The sequence below is a fragment of the Notolabrus celidotus genome, chromosome 7 (genome assembly GCF_009762535.1).
Source record: "Notolabrus celidotus isolate fNotCel1 chromosome 7, fNotCel1.pri, whole genome shotgun sequence".
Lineage (NCBI taxonomy): Eukaryota > Metazoa > Chordata > Actinopteri > Labriformes > Labridae > Notolabrus > Notolabrus celidotus.
The window spans coordinates 30914091-30933931 of record NC_048278.1 but is presented as its reverse complement, the minus strand read 5'-3'; the positions used below and the strand labels follow the sequence as shown (position 1 = coordinate 30933931).

Below are 19841 nucleotides of genomic sequence, written 5' to 3'. Positions count from 1 at the left end.
TAGCCAGCTCAATGAGCGTACGGGGAGTGGTGATCGATTAATGCAGCCCAACCCTGTGACATTGCCCAGTCATCACTCTCTACCTCACACACACAATCATTCCTCCACTCATGAGGTACACACACATTCATTACACACAGCAGAGGAGAGAGCCTGTGTCGGAAGAGTGCTCCCCTCCCTGCATGGTCGCACCAGGCACAAAGCTATAATGTGGCGTAATGGTGCATAAACGTGGATGTGGGGGAAACAGTAAAAAAGAAAAAAAAAAGACAGGGGGGAATCTTGCAAGGTCACATTTACACTTCCTGAAGCATTCATAAAAAATCTCATGGAGACAGATAGCAGCGGTGACGCAGATGCTGCAGCCTGTAGGAGTTCTGTTGTTTATGATGTTTCCCTTTAAACTTCAAACCTCTCCGTTAATAACTGCAGTGCAAACACTGAATGAACAGAGACATATGCACTGCTAGTGGCTTATAGCTACCTGCTACCATACCTGATCTCAAACAGTGGTTAGCTATAGATATATGTGAGGATATGAATAAAATAATTTTCCTTATGGTAATATTTTAATTAACTTTCAAAGTGTGTTTCTCTTCCTTTAGGTATAACACAAACTTTTCTTATATTATAAGCATAACTTTCACTCTTTCTGTGGTTTAAAACTTTGTCTTCAAAGCTCCAATTACATTATGCATTGTTAGATCAGGCTTGAAGCAGCCATGCAGAAGTGTCATTTTGAATTAATTCTGGTGGCCCAGTGGACAAAAGCAAAATTGTTTCCCAGAATGAAGGCAATCCTGAGTAATAAGGATCTCGATCTCTTTAGTGTGTGCATTAACTCTGAAAGACAGTGAAAGGAAAATATAAGTTCTTTCTATATCATTTCTCTTCTTTGAACACTGATATTGAATGTTGCATGAGGATAAGGTAATGTTTCTGTTGGAGTCGATTTAAAATGTTGAATTGTTGTATGAGGACAGTAAAACTTTTTACACTTGTTTTAAAAAAATACTGCAACACCAATGGTATGATATGATAGGTCAGGGTATGATACATATCTTGATACAGATTGATTTGTAAAAATGACGATGACCCACACAGAATGTCCTTGTTTTGCGAATAACAGCTTAGGTTTAAGCATCCTACAACTTACTGACAAATTCAGTGTAATATCTTTATTATCATCTACAAAGTGGGCTATGTCCTATACACATTTGCTACTTATAAACAAGTATAAATACAGAGAGCCATGTTACAGGTCTTTTCTTCTGGCAGTGGTCAGACTATATAACCAATAATATATATATATATATATATATATATAAATATATGCTGTATGTTGTTGCACTGTCTACTTTGCTACTGTGACACTTGAATGTCCCCGTTGTGGGATGAGTAAAGGACTATCTTATCTTATCTTATCTTATCTTACAGTTTTGTACCAAAGGCTGGTGATCATGGACTGTATAAATAATGGAAGTAGTATCCGTGACATCACCCATCTGTTTCTGAAGCGCTGTTTTGAAGCTGATCGTCAGCAGGAACCATATTGGTAATGTTGAACTCAACCTAACTTCTGTAAAGCTAGTGTGCAGAAAAGAGGTGGGCTTTGAGTCTCCTCACCAACAGCTACAGTGTTCCCACCTGTCAATCAAGTCAGCTGTGCCTCTCATAATGGAGAACTTGTAATCTTAATATGTTCCAAAATACCGCGTTATGAAAAAATTCACTCCCCGTACAGTGTGTGCTGATCTAGAAATGAGCTATCCAGACTACACTCATTTTTTTGTACCAGGCTGTAAACATGTTTATTTCTGCTGTAAAGATCGTCTTTTTTGAATTGGTGTGTATGTGGTTTCTGGTACTTCCAGAGCCAGCCTCAAGCGGAGACTCGAGGAACTAAGGCCGGTAGTGATAATACTAGAAAGAGCAATGGAAGTCTTCATGAAGGAACATGATTAAAACCATTTTCTCTCAAAACAGACGTCGTCTCACATAGCAGTGCACCTTCTATTCTGGAATTTACGGTAAATTCAGGCCCTAAGATATTCTGGATATCAATTAATTTTTTTTGCTTATAATCCCAGAGCTATTATTAAATGCATGTAAAATATCCTTTAATTTTTAAATGTGAAATGTGGCTTTTTTTTAGCTTTTTGATGCAATAATAATATTATGATTTCTGACACTGACTCTGCTTTAATTTGCTATAAGAATCTCCAATGTATTAGCTTTACATTAGTACCCAACTAACACACTGCAGTTTCCGTACCTAACCGACGAGCCAGGACTGCAGAGCGTGGCTGACAAGTTAAGCAGCCGCCTGAAGCCTTTGTTTTAAGTAATGCTGTAAGGGCAGAAATCAATTCTTATAAAAGCCAAAGTCCTGTTGTGATCTTCTGTGCCTGTTTAAAAGTTGATGGAAATTCTGTGTTGAAAGCTTCATTCAGTGTTTGTAAGACTGCAAACGCTGGAAGGTCTACCCTGTTGTTGCTAGCTGCTGATCTGAATGCTGTCTTGTTAAGTATACGGAGGCTGCTGCAGTATCTTACTTTGTTTTCTCATACTTTGCATATTACATGACTCAAATCCAGACTTCTTGTTGAAAATCCAACATTCCCCCATATCTGTGCTTTCAATTTTACTTGCGTTTGGATAGAGTTTCACATTCATACTTGTTTTGATTTGAGCCGTGCGCTGCATCATGTGGTTTGACTCTTACTGCCACCTGTTGGCTTTATTTTGCACTGCACCATAGACTATGTGTCTCTCAAAACTGCAACCACAGCATTTCAACCAAATCAATTCTGTTACAAGTGCATCGACGCACATATTGACAAAGAGTACATACAATGATTTAGCATATTGTCTTTTTGAGCACGGCCTTCAGGATAGCAGAGCAGACACAAACATTATTAGCCAGCTGTTTAACAGTCTTTTCTAGGTGACCTTCAGAGACTGAACTCAGCTATTTCTTACTATGTATGTATGTCACTATTAAAATAGATATACAACACAAGGAGGAAAGAGGTACAATAAAGGACAGCTCTTGAATCCTTTCATCGTCATTTTCAAGCAGTTGAATAACCGACTGACTTACATTTTTCTGCCTGTGTCACTTTGTAGCTTTTATTCTTCACAGTCAATACTTCAATTTCCATGTCTTTGCTGATCTTGCCTTGTGTGCGAGTAGGTGAATACTACTCTAACACAAAGACAGAGCTTCTTTTTATTGAGATTCATAGTAGAACTTGTAAATATGGGCTCCTTAGTTTGCATGCGGTAAACAGCTTTGCTGTAATCTTTCTGGCAACAGCAGCGACAGGCATTGAGAAGAGCTCTATTTCTCAATCATGGGTTAGTTTTCAGACTGAATGAGGCATAATTAAATTAATGAAAACTAAAGGGGACAGGGTGTTCGCAGTGAGGGGTCCGACACTCTGGAACCATCTGCCCAAGGAGATCAGGTCTGCTGAGTCAATGAGCTCTTTTAAATCCCTTCTTAAAACATACTTTTATCGCAGAGCCTTTTATTTGACTTTATTTTATTTTAACTGTCTTAAGAAATATATTCTAAAATAATTGTATTCCTTTAGAGTTATTTTAGGGGAATTTTATGTCTTTTAAAATATGTCTTATTTCTTTATCTTGACTTGTGTGTTTTTATGATCTGCCTGTTTTATTTTGCTGCTTTGTAACTTGGTTTTTGAAAAGTGCTCTAAAAATAAAATAATTATTATTATTATAATTCTTTAATTAAGATTGTTTCATAACAACATAAAATCTCCTTAGAGTAAATTTAAAGAACCAATCGATTGTGTCCGTGTCGCCCAGCCCTAACTGTGTTTGATGTGTACCTTTTTGAAGAGCAGGGAGTCATCCATGTGTTCGGCGTAGATCGAGGTCAGTCTGTACTGGTTCTCGGTGGTGATATCCATCTGATAGCCGGTCAGGAGATAGCAGACTGTGCGGAACTCCTGAATCTTCCTCTGAAACACTTCCTTCAGCCTCTGGTTCCTGAGCTCGGAGCTCTCCATCTGCTTACGTAGATCTGAAACACACACACAGTGGAGAAACACACCAGTTAGTAGGGTTAGTAGTTGTGTTTTTTTGTGAACATCATTCTTTATGTACAACTGAAACACTCAGGTTCAAGACTCCTTCCCCATGTAGCTCACAAGTACACGCTCATCTCACTAAGCTAACACAGCAGAGATGGACGGCTCCATATCAAAAATACACTCCCTCGGGCTCTCCATCTGCTCACTTAGTGTCTACCACAAACACTCTGATGCACAGTGTGTATGGTGACTGGAGCAGTCAGCTGTGTCTCCTCGCTGGCAGCAGAGAGTCACAGAGAGGAGAGGCAGGGTGGGGGTTCACTTTCATTTGCTGAAAATCAATTTGAGATAATTACTTTAATTTGAAGACTTGATTTGAGAAGGCAGAGAAATGAGAAGGCTGAGCAAAAAAAAAAGAGTTGTTATGGAAGGAATTATTTACAATGTTATCACGTGGGGGAAAGCTCAAAGTCAAACGTGTGCATGTGAGCGTGCGCAATCGTGCATGAGTAGATTAAAGGAAATGGTGAAAGGAGTAAGGACGACAGAGCAACTACATGAAGGAGCTTTTTTTTTTTTTTTAATAAGGTGACTCAAAACATCATTTGTTTTTATTTCTCCAGCTGGAACATGTTTGATTTCAGCAGAAAATGTTGCTTCATTTGAAAGCTTTCATCTGAATGCAGACATCTTTGATAGAAGTGCATGCCCGATCCTTTCAAAAGAGGTCCAGGTGTGACAAAAAGCAAAAAAGATTGCTCTAATTAAAGGAATGTTGTTTTCCCCACTTTATCATAAACAATTATCTTCAATCCTGTCCCTGTGATTCACCTCACACATGCCCGTCTTAGCTGTTTCTCATTATTGTCAAGTTAAAATAAAAACGGGGGAAAAAATAAGTGTTAAAAACATGGAAAATAAAAAGGGATAAAAACACCAGGACACGTATCAAAGAATGAGAAGAGCTCGCTGAAATGCAGATTAAAGTGTTGAAAACACTCTTAAAAAACTTTACTGCAAGGTCAAAAGCTCTTCAGTTTCTAAATTAAAAACTTCTTGGATGAGAGATTCTCTGTATTTAAAACCCAGAGCTGATTCACCTTCTTACAGACATTTCACATGCCATCACACACACAGATATACAGTATATTATATTCATGTAGGAGCGCTTAATAGAAACAGTGGTGCATTTTCATAGCCCAGGCCTCTAACCCTGCTATGACTAATAATTATTTCCACCCATCATTCTCCTCTTCATCCATCCTACCCTATCACATTTTTATCCATCAGTATTACACAAGAAAATGGCTCAAAAGTAGAAACTTAAGAGTCTGAGAGTGTCTGTCTGTGTGCCTGTCTGTCTCCTGGGCTCCTCTTGAGTGTCAGTCAGTGCTGATAAATACTGTTTCAAGACTTCAGCATTGTGACAAAACTGTCACTCCATGACAGCTATTCAAAGTGCCCCGAAAATGGTTGTTAATTCTCAAGTGACAGCATGAAGGAGACGCTGCTAAAATGTACTGTAACATGCAGACAAATGGACATGTACGAAAGGAGACACAGACATGTGAGCGCCTCTGCAGTCGCGAAGACTACTGAGACGAAGTGCCCACACACAAATGAGTCGGCGTGTCTGTTAAGTCGCTAAATCAAAGTATTCGGGGATAAAAGAGTTTTACACCAACTGTCAAGTTTGGAGGAAGTTAGTGACTTCTGACTTTTGCCCTTAATTGGTCTCTCTGGTCTGTGCAGGCTGTCTCCTAAAAGCTGTCAAGGAATTTCCACAGCTGAGGGAGCTTCTTATTTATATATTTCTTCCCACTCATGTTTCAACCTGAACTCAGCCCGAAACTGTTAGAAAAAAATGGGTGATGATACAAAACCGTTTCTTGTACATGCCAAAGAGGAACTTCAGAAGTTTACAAAATGTGACCCATCCACCCGAGGGAACGCAAAACAAGCTAAATGTTGGCCTGAGTTTGCTTCAGAGTTTGCTTTGGAAGAGACAAAGCATTAAAGCCTCTGGAAACGTGTATTGGAATATTATAAATGCATATAGAATATCAAAACTAAATGTGTCATTATGCATCAATAAAAATCAGAGTGAAAATAGCTATGAGAAAACACTGTTCAAATACAGCTTATTTTCCAGTTATAGCCATTTCTCAGGACTGTGTGGGCGTGGCAGCTAACGTTTTGATTGACACGTCAATCAAACTAAACTTAGGAACAGTCGCAACACAACAGAGCAGCACAGAGGTAGTTTTCAAGCCTCTGCCGTCTGACTCTGAATCTAAAGACTAAAGAATCTTAAGCATCTGAAAATTGAACCGCGGCTGCATATATATATATATATATATATATATATATATATATATATATATATATGTAAGATATGCTTATTTTTTACCTCTTTCATTTTAATTTTAATTGCAAATAACTTTTTAATAATTGTTACTTTATAGGCTCTTGTTTGCTTTATATATTTCTTTTGCACTGTCTACTTTGTTACTGTGACACTTGAATTTCCCCGTTGTGGGACGAGTAAAGGACTATCTTATCTTATCTTTTTTCCCAAATCCTCCGCAGTTGGAAAATAGATAAATGCTAAGCTGTCGTCTTAACAAGTGGATGTGCAGCCAGCGACGGCGCACGCAAGCAAGGTGGCGCAAAGAGCATGGAGATAGCTATAAAGGCAGTTCGTGATTTGCAAACAAGCTAACAGCAAAGGTGACGAAGAGAGGAGTTGGCTCTGACCAAGCGGCAACCTCCGGTCTCAAAATATGAGTGCAATGCGGAAGTGCTAAAAACTGCAGTTCATTGTGGATCCACTTGAGGCTGGCTCTGGAAGTACCGGAAACCATATACACACAAATTCAAAAAAGCCGATCTTTACAGCAGAAATAAACATGTTTACAGCCTGGTACAAAAGACAAGTGCAGTCTGGATAGCTCATTTCTCTATCGGCATACACTGTACGGGGGGTGAATTTTAACATGCACGGTAATTTCAAAGATATTGAGATTACGAGTCTTCCAATTAGAGGCACAGCTGACTTGATTGACAGTCTGGAACACTTGGCTAGGAGGCTCAAAGCCCGCCTCTTTACCTCACAATCGCTCGACAGTAGCAATATGGCTGCCGCCACCGACTGGCCTCAAAACAGCGCTTCAGAAACAGATGGGTGACGTCACGGATACTACGTCCATTATTTATAGTCTATGGCTCTGACGTTAGAAGACGGATTGAACAAGGGCAAAGTCATTTTGTTACACGTGTGTGTGAATGTGACTTGGTGTTTTATTTATGGTTTAATTAGATATTTATTTGTAATAAATATCCAAGTGAACCCCGCCCACTTTAACCTAGAGTCAGAACGTTATCAAAAACTCTCCTAATGTATAAAAAATGGATTAAAGTTCAGTTCTAACATTTATATATATTTATAATAGTATGCGAGTGTGAACATAAATATCATAGTTAGAGAGTTTCTTTTAATTAGGCTAAATGATCAAATATATGTCAGACTACATTAAAACATTAATAAGTGATAAAGTGTTACTTTTATAAAAGCATTGAACAAGAATATGAAAAAGGAGAGTTGGTCTACGGCTGTAAAAGAGGGAAGGAGGAAAATGGTCCTGGCAGTTTAATCTGTAATGGTCCGGTCTAATTCCTGGCTACATCATGGATCATTGAAAAACTTGTTATCTAAAAGCCTTAAAGGAAGGAGACTGTTGAATTGTACTCTTCAAACCTATATATATATATATATTAAATATTTCCGCTTTCTATTACATACTAACCCTCAGGACACTTCCAGTGAAGAGTGAGAAAAAAAACCCTTCATTCACAAAATGCAGTCATGAGTAAAGCTGTAAAATAAGACCTTATGGCAACACCTCAATTCACTGGTTTAATTTAATTTCTTAGTAATGCTTGATGGTTTTAATGAAAGGTTTTCTAATCTAGTGCTGTAAAGATAAAATTCAATAATAAGTCCTGTAACTTTAATCCTGGGCTTCATATGACATGTTTTTGTATTCATGATCGTTTAAAATCTCATTAAACACTTTGACTGTGGAGGGTTCTTCACTCTGAGGTCAGTGGCCCTGCAGCACTGATCACCTTTACACACACACACACACAGACACACACAGCAACAGAGGCTGAATAATTTCAGCTAATTCTCTCCTTTTTTAAAGTATTCTCATGACCCAGGGTTCAAAATGTTAAAGCTAATTTCATAACTGCATTAAATGTGTTTGTGCTCGAGACGCTACCTGAAATTTAAAACAATGTCACATTTTTTAATTCTCAAATGACTTAAACACAAAGTTGTCCAAATGAAAAAAAGACCCATACACCTTCAAACCCTTGTGGGTCACTCAAGGACTTTTGCCATGCCATTCATTGCTTCATTAAGCGCTTCATTTTCCAAAAGATAACTTTCAAAAGGTGTATTTTAGATCTGTAAATCCTGATTCCACCCTTCTCAGAAGGGTCTTAAACTAATATTCTGTTCTATAGAATAAAAGACGCTACACTTTTTTTTGTGTAAACCTGCGCCAACCTCAAAGACTCGAAAATGATTCCATTTTTATCTCTGATCCTTTCTCAGACACCCCATTGCACTAGCACTGGTCTGAAGATAAGAACAGATACCACACATTAGGTCTGTATTATCAGCTCCAGTATAAAATGAACACACTGGTAAGAACTCAATTATGGCTTCACATGGGAGAAAAAGAACAGACAGACAAAACTAAAGACTGAGAGAAATGACAAGAGTGAAGGAGAGAGTGAGAAGGAAAACATAGGCCTGAGTTAAAAAGAGAGGAGATGAGAGAGGAGTTAGAGAAAGGGAGTGTACTGAGAGCTTCTCGGAAGACAAATTAGACTTCTGGCACTGAACTGCCCTGAACCCCAATTAAATATTTAACCCTGTCATAACTACACTTCCCTGCTCTAACTGTCTGTCACACACTCCTGTGAGGACAAAAGCCTCAGTGGCCTCTAATATAAATATCAATGAAGCAATTCCCCTCTTCCTCGGCTGTTCTCTTGTTTAATTCTTTTCATTAGTCTCAAAGGAAACAGGACCTGAAAACCTGAGAAATGTGCTGCTAAGAATGAAGGGAAGAATCAAACGGCCTCCTTCACCATGACTTTGACAGTCCTTACCTTATTTTTCTTTAATAACCTTCGTAACTATCTGTGTGCGCTTTGAAAGAAGCCACCGTTCAAACATAATGAGCTTTTGAAAGATGAATCCTGCTAGCATGATGGGTAATAAAGAAGGAAACATGCTGGACTAGCAAGCCATTTGAGGCATAGCACTGTTTAATAACAGCTATGTGTGACTAATTAGAGCTGAGCTCTTTATGAGCATGTTCTTTCCGTGTCCTACATCAATGTGGTCTGTGCTAGCTAAGATTCATTCCTGCAATAATGTTTGCTCTGGTCTAATCTGAGCTGAGGCACCTGTGTTCAGCTACATCAAATTTATGGGGATGGAAATGTGATGGGCAATGAAAGAGTCAACGCAATTTCCCAACCTGGCTTCATTTATTACAAGACGTGCTCCAGCTAATGAGGCAATTTAGTACAAAAGAGAGTCTGTAAAGGGGAAAACTGGGATGTGGTTTCTTACCCAGCACCTCTTTGGATGGCGGCAGACTGAGACTGAGGCCGAGGCCAGAGACATGCATGCTGGAGTCGTCATGTGAATGCGCCAGAGCGCCCCCTTCCTGCAACGAGCGCACCAGTTCTCGGAGGCTCGTCACTTCCTCCCGGAGAGATTCCACTTCTTGCTGCCGCTGTTGTTTGGCAACACTTGTAGGGTTCATTTTGAAGTGGAGGACTCGGGTTTTGACTGGATCGTAGTCTCCCTGAGACAGAAAGACAGAAAGAGAAACATGAGCTGCTGTGAGCTGAATGGTTTTCTAAAGAGTTCTTGAACTTGAGAGGATTTAAAGTAGTTCAATAAAATCAAAGATAACATGACAGCATGAAAGAAATGCAGCAGTGAGGAAGCTGTGATTTATTTCATGCAATGCATCCTGGTACATGTTGGCTCAATGGCTGTCAACGAATATTCTAAATTTGCATATATATTTGAAAGAGATTTGATTGTGAAAATTAATATTCGACTGTGGAAAAAAAACACATCGGCGGCTGCTTTGCGAGTGGACGCACTGCATGACGGGTCAGGGACAGGTCACAGGAGTCGCATATGCACAGCATGAAGCAGATGGCAGAGAGAAATCTTTGTTTTTGGCAAATAACCTGTCAGGCCTAAGACCCTACATTGACAGTGGACTAAAAGAGCCCGACAATCAGTGACACTGGGATAAAATGCAGTTTTTCCTCTCTTTTTTTTATACAAGCCCCAAGAATGAAAGTGGACTACTTTTTCCGTTTTTAACTTTAACTTCAATTAATGTTAATAATATTTGCTTCAATCACTGAATGAAGCCTGCCTATATTAGGGACAAGAGTCGGGACCTTTAATTGCTCGCACAAGTCTTGCTCAGCACTCAGGGGGGCGAGCGAGCGAGAGGTCTACGGTCTTAAAAGTGTTACGGTATAGGCCATTAGGTCATGTACTTGTTTTGTAATGTGTAGGTATGTTTTAGGCATGTTAAAGCTGGCATGAATTTGAATGTAGCATTTCCTCATGACTCCGTCTAACCCCTCCCCTCCTCCCTCGGAGCTCCTTCAAAACGACGCCCCCACCGCTCACATGCACGAGCGCCGCTGACTTGCGACCATATGATGGTGACTGATAAAAAACCGGTCCTCACCAAAATATTATCATAGTGAAAGTTAAAAACACAAACAAATATGACTGCTGTTAGTACTCACAACTGTCATGCTAGCATTATCCAGTTGTACTGGTGACACGATATCAGGAGAAAAGTTATAACACATGTAATACTGCAACAACTCTACTGTTTGTTAAACATGTTCAGTGAAGATGTTCTTAATTCCTACAGTGTTGACAGTCAGTGAAGGCATCAGGAGAGGTGTAGGGTGTGTGAGCGGGAGAGAGGAGAGAAAAGAGGAGAAGTTCTTCATTCATTCAGACATTGATTGTTGCTTTGTTGGTTGACATGGTCACTGCTGACAGTGACCGGTTAGTAAAGCTCAACGTGTTCACGAATCGGCTCGTCATCCCTATAGCGTCCGGACATATATATTTTCTGTAGGACTTACTGAATGTCATTAATTCGTCTGCTTGTCAGAGCCCCCGTGGTGAGAGCTTTTTAGACTCTGATCCGGACTATAGTCCTGAGCAAAGCACCTCATCGGGTCAGAGGGGACAGGCCCGAGGTCGAGTGAGAGGGGCAGTCAGTAGAGTCAGGGGAAGCAGAGGCAGGAGACGGGGACTCGGAGTTCACGCCGGGGAAATGAACGCGCAGGAGGCGGGCAGAACGACAGGACGGGATTTGAATGGTTTAAAATTTTGGCACCCAAAAAATGGTGATTGGTTGGTGTTTTCCTAGGTTTACTCTGGCTGTAGATAACAGCTTTTCTTCACTCTTTTTTAAGAAGACACTATGTATTGATTGCCATCAGGACATAAAGATCATTTTAACCAGTGTAACAAAAAGTGTATCTAAATCTGATTACCAACCCCAGCTTTAAATCTGAAATTAAAATTCCTATACAAGTAGTTAAATCTCCTTGTATTAGTTTGTCCAACTGTTATTGACATAATGCGCAAATAGATATTTGAACCTTTGGTTTTTTTTTTAGAGGGAATATTCAAACAGAATTTTGGAGCAATTTTGACAGCCCTAGTTGGCACTGCCAGCACTGCTCAACAAGCAGGGAAACGCAGCCCTCTTAACCGGCATAGATGCATCAAGGAATGTATTCTTTTAATTGGTCAAATTAACCATACTAACACAGATTGCATATCCCTTTAGGTGACCAAAGATGCTTCTCAATCCAGTGTCCAGATCATGTCTTCAGATCAGGTAGTCCATTTAAATCTGTCTGGTCTTGGATGCAGACACAGGGCTAAAAAGTATTGATATCTAGAAGAGAGTGTCTCTCTCTGTCCTTCCCCACGGACTTTTTCACTCTCAGTATTGATCAAGTAAACTGCATTTGAAGTTTTCACACAAAATACCTCACAAGCCTGGAAAATATGAGCGCCGCCCAAGGCTACAGCACATCAAACAGCAGATGCATCTGTACCAGAACTGAAACTATTTATTGTTCTAAGTATTCCTGTAATGTTTGGTATAAAACATGCACAAATCATAAAAGCCTGAACTGAACAGACTTTCCTAATGGAGAGGCCGGGAAGTGTTTTATGGAAACTCTCAGAGAGTGTGCGCTGACTGTGATTCAGAGGAGGGGATGATAAACGAAGTGCTTCACAAAAGTGCTTTTCAGGAAATCAATCCACGCTTTAAGTTACAATGACTCAAGACAAATTGTACAACTTAAACACTGCAAACTTTTACCATTTATCATTCAACTACACCTTTCTGTCTTCTTCTGTCGTTCAAGTGCTGCTGAGAAGCGTTTGGAGGTAGTAAAAGACAAGCTTTCATTCCCTTTACTTTTGATTAAAACAGCGGGACAAAGACGGATTGTGATCGTGTAATGTTCAAGTGTTAACGCTGTATTCTAACAGGCGTGTGTTGTAGCTGAGGTCATTTTATCACGACTACAGCTGTGTCGCAGTGTTTTGGTTTATCGGGTTGGCTGTTGGAGGCAGTTTGTAAAAGTCTGACCTTTTTTAAGTTATGCATCAAAGCGGCGCTGACAAGGTGAATGTACAAGAATATATACATCTTACAAAGGGAACAAAGGTCATCTACTTATTCATGTTAGTTCAGAGTCACGCAACAGCAGTGCAGTACATTAGGTTTGCAGGGATATACATACACACATGGATAACATTTGTGGGGAGAAGATGCACGCCTCAAGTCAAATGTCCAACCGGGTTTGTTTAAAATCAGAAAGAGACAACGACTGTTGATTTACATTTTCATCAAGTATAGTTACAAAAATGGAGTTAAGTTATTAGACTTTTATAGATTATCAGATAACCTGCATTCAACTGCAGTGCTTGAGTAAAATGTACCTCCACTCATCTTCCAAATGTCACAGATGTAAAACATTTACAGGTACCATTATTCATGTTTTTTGGAAATGCAGATATTTGAAACTGTTTTGACACGATACCTTTTCGGTACAGAGCTGGACAACGTACTAGATCCAGTAACCACAAAGAGGATCTGCATGATATCTTGTGACTTGGGACCAGTCGACCCACGTGGCAAAAGGCAACACCAACCCAAAGGAGAAAGCTGGTGGTTGCTCAGGTCCGGCAACAAGAGGAAGCAGAAAGATGCTCAGAGGCAGTCTCACAGTCCAAACAGGGCCAGTGGACCAGCTGGGAAAACCTGGAGTATCGCAAGCTCACATGGAAGGATCTTTGGGAGATGGAAGGAAGCCAACTCAGCTTTATCATCAGGGCCACCTATGATGTTCTTCCTACTCCCAATAATCTAAACCAGTGGTCAAACCCCTGCAACACTGAGGCACATCCTCACCGGCTGCAAAACCAGTCTGTCCCAATGCCGCTACACCTGGAGACATAAGCAGGTCCTACGACAACTGGCGATCGCCCTGGAAGGACGGAGAACCACCAACAATGCCCTCCGTCCCCAAGAGCCCGTTGTATCTATTGTTTTTCTATGTTTTTATTCTGCATGTAAAGCACATTGCCGGGGCAGCTGTGGCTCAGTGGGTAATCGGTCATCCATCAATCAGAAGGTTGACCGTTCGATCCCAGCTCCGGCAGTCACATGCCGAAGTGTCCTTGAGCAAGACACTGAACCCCGAATTGCTCCCTCTGTTGTTCAGAGGTGTGTGAATGTGCATGAATGAGATTAGCTAACACTGATGGTCCCTTACTGTAGCAGCCTCTACCATCAGTGAGTGAATGGGTATGTATGGGTGAATGTGAAGAGGAGTGTAAAAGCGCTTTGAGTGGTCAGAAAGACTAGAAAAGCGCTATATAAGTACAAGTCCATTTACCATTGAGCTTAAGTGTAATGAAATGTGTTTTATAAATAAAATGTATATTGCTATTGGTTTATACAAATCTTGAATGGTACTTTAAGACTGGAGCAGCGCATTCATAACTTAAAGAATCAAGGGGAATGTATTTTTGAAAACATGGAGAACGTTTATTGATCTCTGAGCAATCATTCAACAAAGCCTGGTGAACTCTGTCCTTATGAACTGTGACAGAAAGGGAGAGCTCTGTGATCTACTTATTTGTATTTATTCTTTTTATTAAGTTGTAATTTTCTTTAACTCATTTTGGCTGTCATGATTATTACTGTTTATTTTTCATTTTATATATATACCTATGTTATTTCTTCTTCCTGTGTCTGCATTTTTAAATTAGTGTACTTTTTCTTTTAGGGGGAAAATGTCTGTAGAATATTTATATATTTTTAAAAAAATTTAAATTAACAAATATTTTTGTATTTTTATAACTGCAACCAAATAATGCACCCATCAAACCATAACAATGTCAAAAACATGCAACTGTTATTTAGCTACATGCCTTAATTTGTGTATTTCATTAGTCTCATCAGCATTATTTATCATCCTGACTTACATCTCCAAATATAATGTGTAATTTACACCTCAGTCATGCTCAAACACTTGTTCTGCATTTTTTCCACTTCAGGTTGAATTTCAACTTCTTTGTGCAAATTGTGTATATGCACACAAACAGGTGGAAAGGCTTACACATGTATGAAATCATCCACTTTCTCAGGATATTGCAACAATCTAATGAGTCACTTAGTAGCTTATGTTCACATTTTCTCTGTTCAACAAACAGTGATGCCAGCGTTGCAAGGATGAAGCAATTCTTCTTCACGCTTGTGTGGGAGACAGGGAGTTTGGATTTCAATCAAGTAGCTTTATTCCCAACTTTCTGTACCTAAAGATATTTATTTTGCGTAACCTATGACTGCCCTGCTTCCTCCAGCCTGCCAAAACCTTCTCTACAGAGGCTGAAGGAGTGAACGGTGAAGTTATGAGCATCAAGCTGCCTACCTGCTTTATTTCCCAGCGTGCTAATCTTTGCCCTCAGCTCAGAGCAGTATGGACCACAGCAGCAGAACAACCTGCACTGATACGCCATGTGCAGAGCATCCAGCATATCTGATATGTTCTTTAAGAAATCTCTCACTCTCAGTTTCTGTAAAGAAGACTGAGAGTGGAGCACAAGAAGGAAGCCAGAGAAGCTTTTGAATTCAACTGAATTTAAGGTCAAACTAGTTCAAATGATTTCACATTTTAGATGTATTTAAACCGGAAAACCTCATTGAGATTAAAAATCTCTTTAGCAAGAGGTTCAGGTTCAGGTTCAGGTTCAGGTTACTTTATTTGTACCCGTAAGTAAACTTGTTTTGCAGCCAGTGAGATGTTAGGTCGATACAAAATTACAAGATAGACTTCAGACAGAACAATCTACTTAATGTGCAAAACATACAAAAAATATCCTAAAACTAATCTAACACTAAAAATGGTAAAATGAATAGACATGATAAAATGATAAAATGATAAAATGATAGGGACCTGGGCGCGGACTTGGCCTAAAGGTTAAGTTGCGCTCCCATATAGCGGGCGGCCCAGGCTCGAATCCAGCCTGCGGTTCCCTTCCCGTATGTCAATCCCCCCACTCTCTCCCAGTTTCCTACACTATCCATTGTCCTCTCCCTCTGTCAATAAAAGGTGTAAAAGCCCCAAAAATATGACTTGAAAAAATTAATTAATTAATTAAAAACAAGAGTGTCCTGGTTGAGATCAGAATCAGCACGTTCCAACAATGCTACATAAATACAACACATCATTTACAAACATGTCAACATGTCCTGGAACACATAACAGAAAGTCATCAGTTAAAGCATCTACAGGCTGATGCATCTTCCTCCAACGTCCTCAATCTACTTTGACAAAGGATTAAAGAGACCAGCTCACTCAAACCTGAATTCTCCTGCAACAGATTCAAGGCTGCAGGAGCTGCGTACCTAAAACTAATTTTCCCCATTTCAAGATGCACTCTGGGGAAAGAAAGCAAAGTGTACCTTTTGCTTCAATTGAAGCTTATTCCATAACTTCACTTCTTTAAATCAGACCTTACAGCAGCAAAATAAAGAACTGACAAAGAGTTTCAGAGAAACAGACAAAGAGCATTCCTGTTAACTCAGATCATTATGTACAGAGATGAATATCAGTACGGAATCATCAACCAGCCAGGGTCCAGGAGGCAGACGCCCTCTCTACTTTTAAGAGTAGGCTTCAAACTTTCCATTTTGTTAAAGCTTATAGTTAGGGCGGGTTCAGGCTTGGACCAGCTCTTAGTTATTCTGCTATAGGCTTAGACAGCCGGGGAACTGACACACTAGGATCCTATCTTTCCCTCTTTCTTCTCTCTCTGCCTATCACTTATTTTAAGTCTACCTGTCCCATTAAAGTTACTAACCAAAGACCTTTCTGAAGTCTCTGAGCTCCCTTGTCATGCTCCCTCTGAGCCACTACCGTAAACGGCCTGCTGCTGTGAACCTGCCAGACTCCAGCTGCTACAACTACTATCATCTCACCCCTATCATCTCTCTCTTCATCTCTCTCTATCCCTCTTTCCAACCCCAACTCAGCCTCAGCAGATGCTTGTCTAACATGAGTCTGGTTCTGCTCGAGGTTTCTGCCTGTTAAAGGAAGTTGGTCCTTGCCGCTGTAACTTGCTAAATGCTGCAAAGTGCTCTGCTCATGGTGGATTAAGATGAGATCAGACTGAGTCCTGTCTGTAAGATGGGACTGGATCTTATCCTGTATTGATGTTGGGTCTTTGTTAATAGCATAACACAGAGTACGATCTAGACCTGTTCAGTTTGTAAAGAGTATTGGGTTAACATTTATTTGTGATTTGGCGCTATATAAATAAAGATTGATTGATTGACTGAGTATTCTGACTATATGGTTATATGTTGCTGTATCTTTATGTGGAAAAAATAAACAAAGTAAAGACCACAGTGATGTCTGGCTGCCATCTTTGTAACTGAAGCATGGATGGGAAGGCTGTAGTTGCTGGCTGGGAGGCTCAAAGCCCGCCTCTTTACGTCACAATCGCTCAACAGCAGCAGTATGGCTCCCACCGACAATCAGTGCTTCAGAAACAGATGGATGATGTCACGGATCCTATGTCCATTTATTATACAGTCTATGGTTGAGTCTGAGCTGTACACCAACTAGCATCCTCTTGTGGGTCAACTTTCAGGTCATAAAATCCAGATTTTCAGGGAGAATCACATCGCTGTCTGAATCTTAAATAATTGCACTAGAAGAGTTTTAATAATGTTTCTCTTTATCTGTGTTGTGCTGTAATATCTTACTACAGCCTAACAAGATTTAACTGCAGCAGTACATCTATCAAAAAAACATCCATAACATATGAGACGTAAATTCAGATTAATGTTAGTGACATGGGAAAACGCAGATTAAGAAGCTAATGGTAGAACAATGAGGACACTGTTTCCTGGAAACATCATTCTTTTCTTATTTTGTTTTCTCCTGACTCTACGAGGTCTGGAGAAAGCAGAGGAGTCTATTCCTGCTTAATGCCAATATAGGAGAACACACACAAACAAGAACACACACACACACAAACACAACATGCACGCACACACACACACACACACCAATCTGAGCTCTTGATTACTGGCTAAATTAGATTCCATATGCCCCCAAGCGACGGCTGCCAAATAAACTACGGGCACACAGGAGAGCAAGAGGCAGACGAGGAGAAAGGGGATGTGAAGATGGGATATGGTGAAGGACATGGAAAAGAACATGATGAAAACAAAGGAGAGGGGTCTCATAGCCTCCGGCAGAGGGGGAAAATGTAGCATGGATGGAGGGGAAAAAGCCTCACACGCGTATAAATAGCGCTTTGTATAATTCAAAAGGAAGAAAAGGATTTCCAAAATGAGGAAGAGGAAATGTGTGTATTTATATCAAAAACATTTTAAACTGGACCCGACACGTCACAGCCAAAGAGAGCCCTGTCTTCTTTGCTTCTTACGTAAAGCTTTTTGAAGTTTCACATCTGTATATGGAGGGTTTATTTAAGGATGTATCCGTGTGTGTGTGTGTGTGTGTGTGTTGTGATAAACACTGAGGCAGAGTGGAAAGCAGAGCCAGATAGTGTGAGACAGATATGTAGATTAGAGCTGTAAACTCAGCAGTTTGGCGAGTTAAGTCCTAAAAACGCAGCCAACAGCTAGATGCTGTCAAAAAGTTTGAACTCTTTCAAACATACGTCCTCAAAATGAGGTCAAGCGACAGAAACATTTGAATGATTTGGCCATGGACGTCATATTGCACTTTTTCCATGCCTGGTCTGGGCTGAAGGGCGAAGTTTTAATTGACTGCTCAGCAGCCAAAACAAAGACAATTTATTTCTTTTTGGCATTCGGGAACATTGCTTTCACGGGGAGCCAAGAAACAGCTAATCATTTTTTAATTGGCTAAACTCTCTCATCAAACTTAAAGAAAGTAGAAAAAGGCCATTTTCCTGTATCAACCATTCTAAAGACTCTGGGAAAAGTGTGAACAAAGTGTGATTCTCTAAGATTAAAAACATCAACTCCAAACATTGAAACCTGGATGGTCATCCATGAAATAGAAGACGGTATAATTACCATTAACTGCACATTTGGGATGCCACAGTGAGGACATTTTCCCAGTGCTTTATTAACTTGTGACAACATTGAGGTTATCAATTACACCCAACATTTCACAGGGACTATATTTATCTATTTGGGCAGTTAGTTTCCTTTGCCATCTCCTTTATCTCAGTCCTTCCTTTAATGATGAGTTGTTATTTTTGTTTTCGTACAGGAGAGCTCCAATGAAGGTGAAGTTATCGCTCATGTCTAAAATGATGAAACGACTTCCCTTAGTCAGCCATAATTGATCACATGATCCAATGTTTACTTCATGAAGAGTTTCACTTAATGTGTCTTGTTGAGAATAGTTAACACAGGGAGACATCTAGCTGAAATGTGCTAGGTTGTACCATTAATGTAACATGCAATATAAGAAAAAGACATGATTTGGGTTAACTGATGCATCTCTAAACATTTTAACATTGGGGCAAAAGTTCAATATTTTCCATCCCTTATTTAAAACAAGGTTCCAGGACTTTTCAGTCCACCCCAAAAATATAGATGCCAAATACTTGCGACGCCCACTGTCCCTCAAAGAGATTTAATGTGGCTTCATTTAGTGGGTCTGCAGAAAATTAAGCCTACCTATATGAGCATGTGGTTGTGTTTCCTGTGCCGTTATGAATTAACCTACTGCTACTGATGCTTTTGATAATTCACTGTTCAATGACCCTAAACTTAGGAGTCATCTGACAACAAAGAAAGGCAGAAAACTCATTACACTTTCTATTTTCAAGGTTTTATTTCAAGTTTAGCCTCTATTTTTGGCAATCTTTTTTACTATAATGGGTAAAATGTACTATTCTAAGATAACTTTAAAAAAAATAACTAGGCTGGGAAAGAGTTGGCAATGTCTGTAATATTTGTTGTTTTTGCAGAAACTGTTTTCGGACAGAATATTTGTGATAAAGAAATCATCTATCGCAATGTACTCCCTTTGTTTATCTTAATAGTTAATACAGACAATAATAATGTTTTAACATTTTGTAATTAAGGTTTT

At 39.7% G+C, this 19841-nt stretch overlaps 1 protein-coding gene across 1 annotated transcript in view; it reads right to left on the bottom strand.

Moving 5' to 3' along the window:
* mad1l1 (mitotic arrest deficient 1 like 1) overlaps positions 1–19841 on the bottom strand; it is a 101955-nt gene that overhangs the window by 26151 nt on the left and 55963 nt on the right. Inside the window, exons 16-17 of the mRNA XM_034688175.1 lie at positions 9718–9955; positions 3861–4054 (exon numbers count right to left, since the gene is read on the bottom strand). Of these exons, the coding sequence (XP_034544066.1) occupies positions 3861–4054; positions 9718–9955 (432 nt within the window). The remainder of the gene's footprint in view (positions 1–3860; positions 4055–9717; positions 9956–19841) is intronic.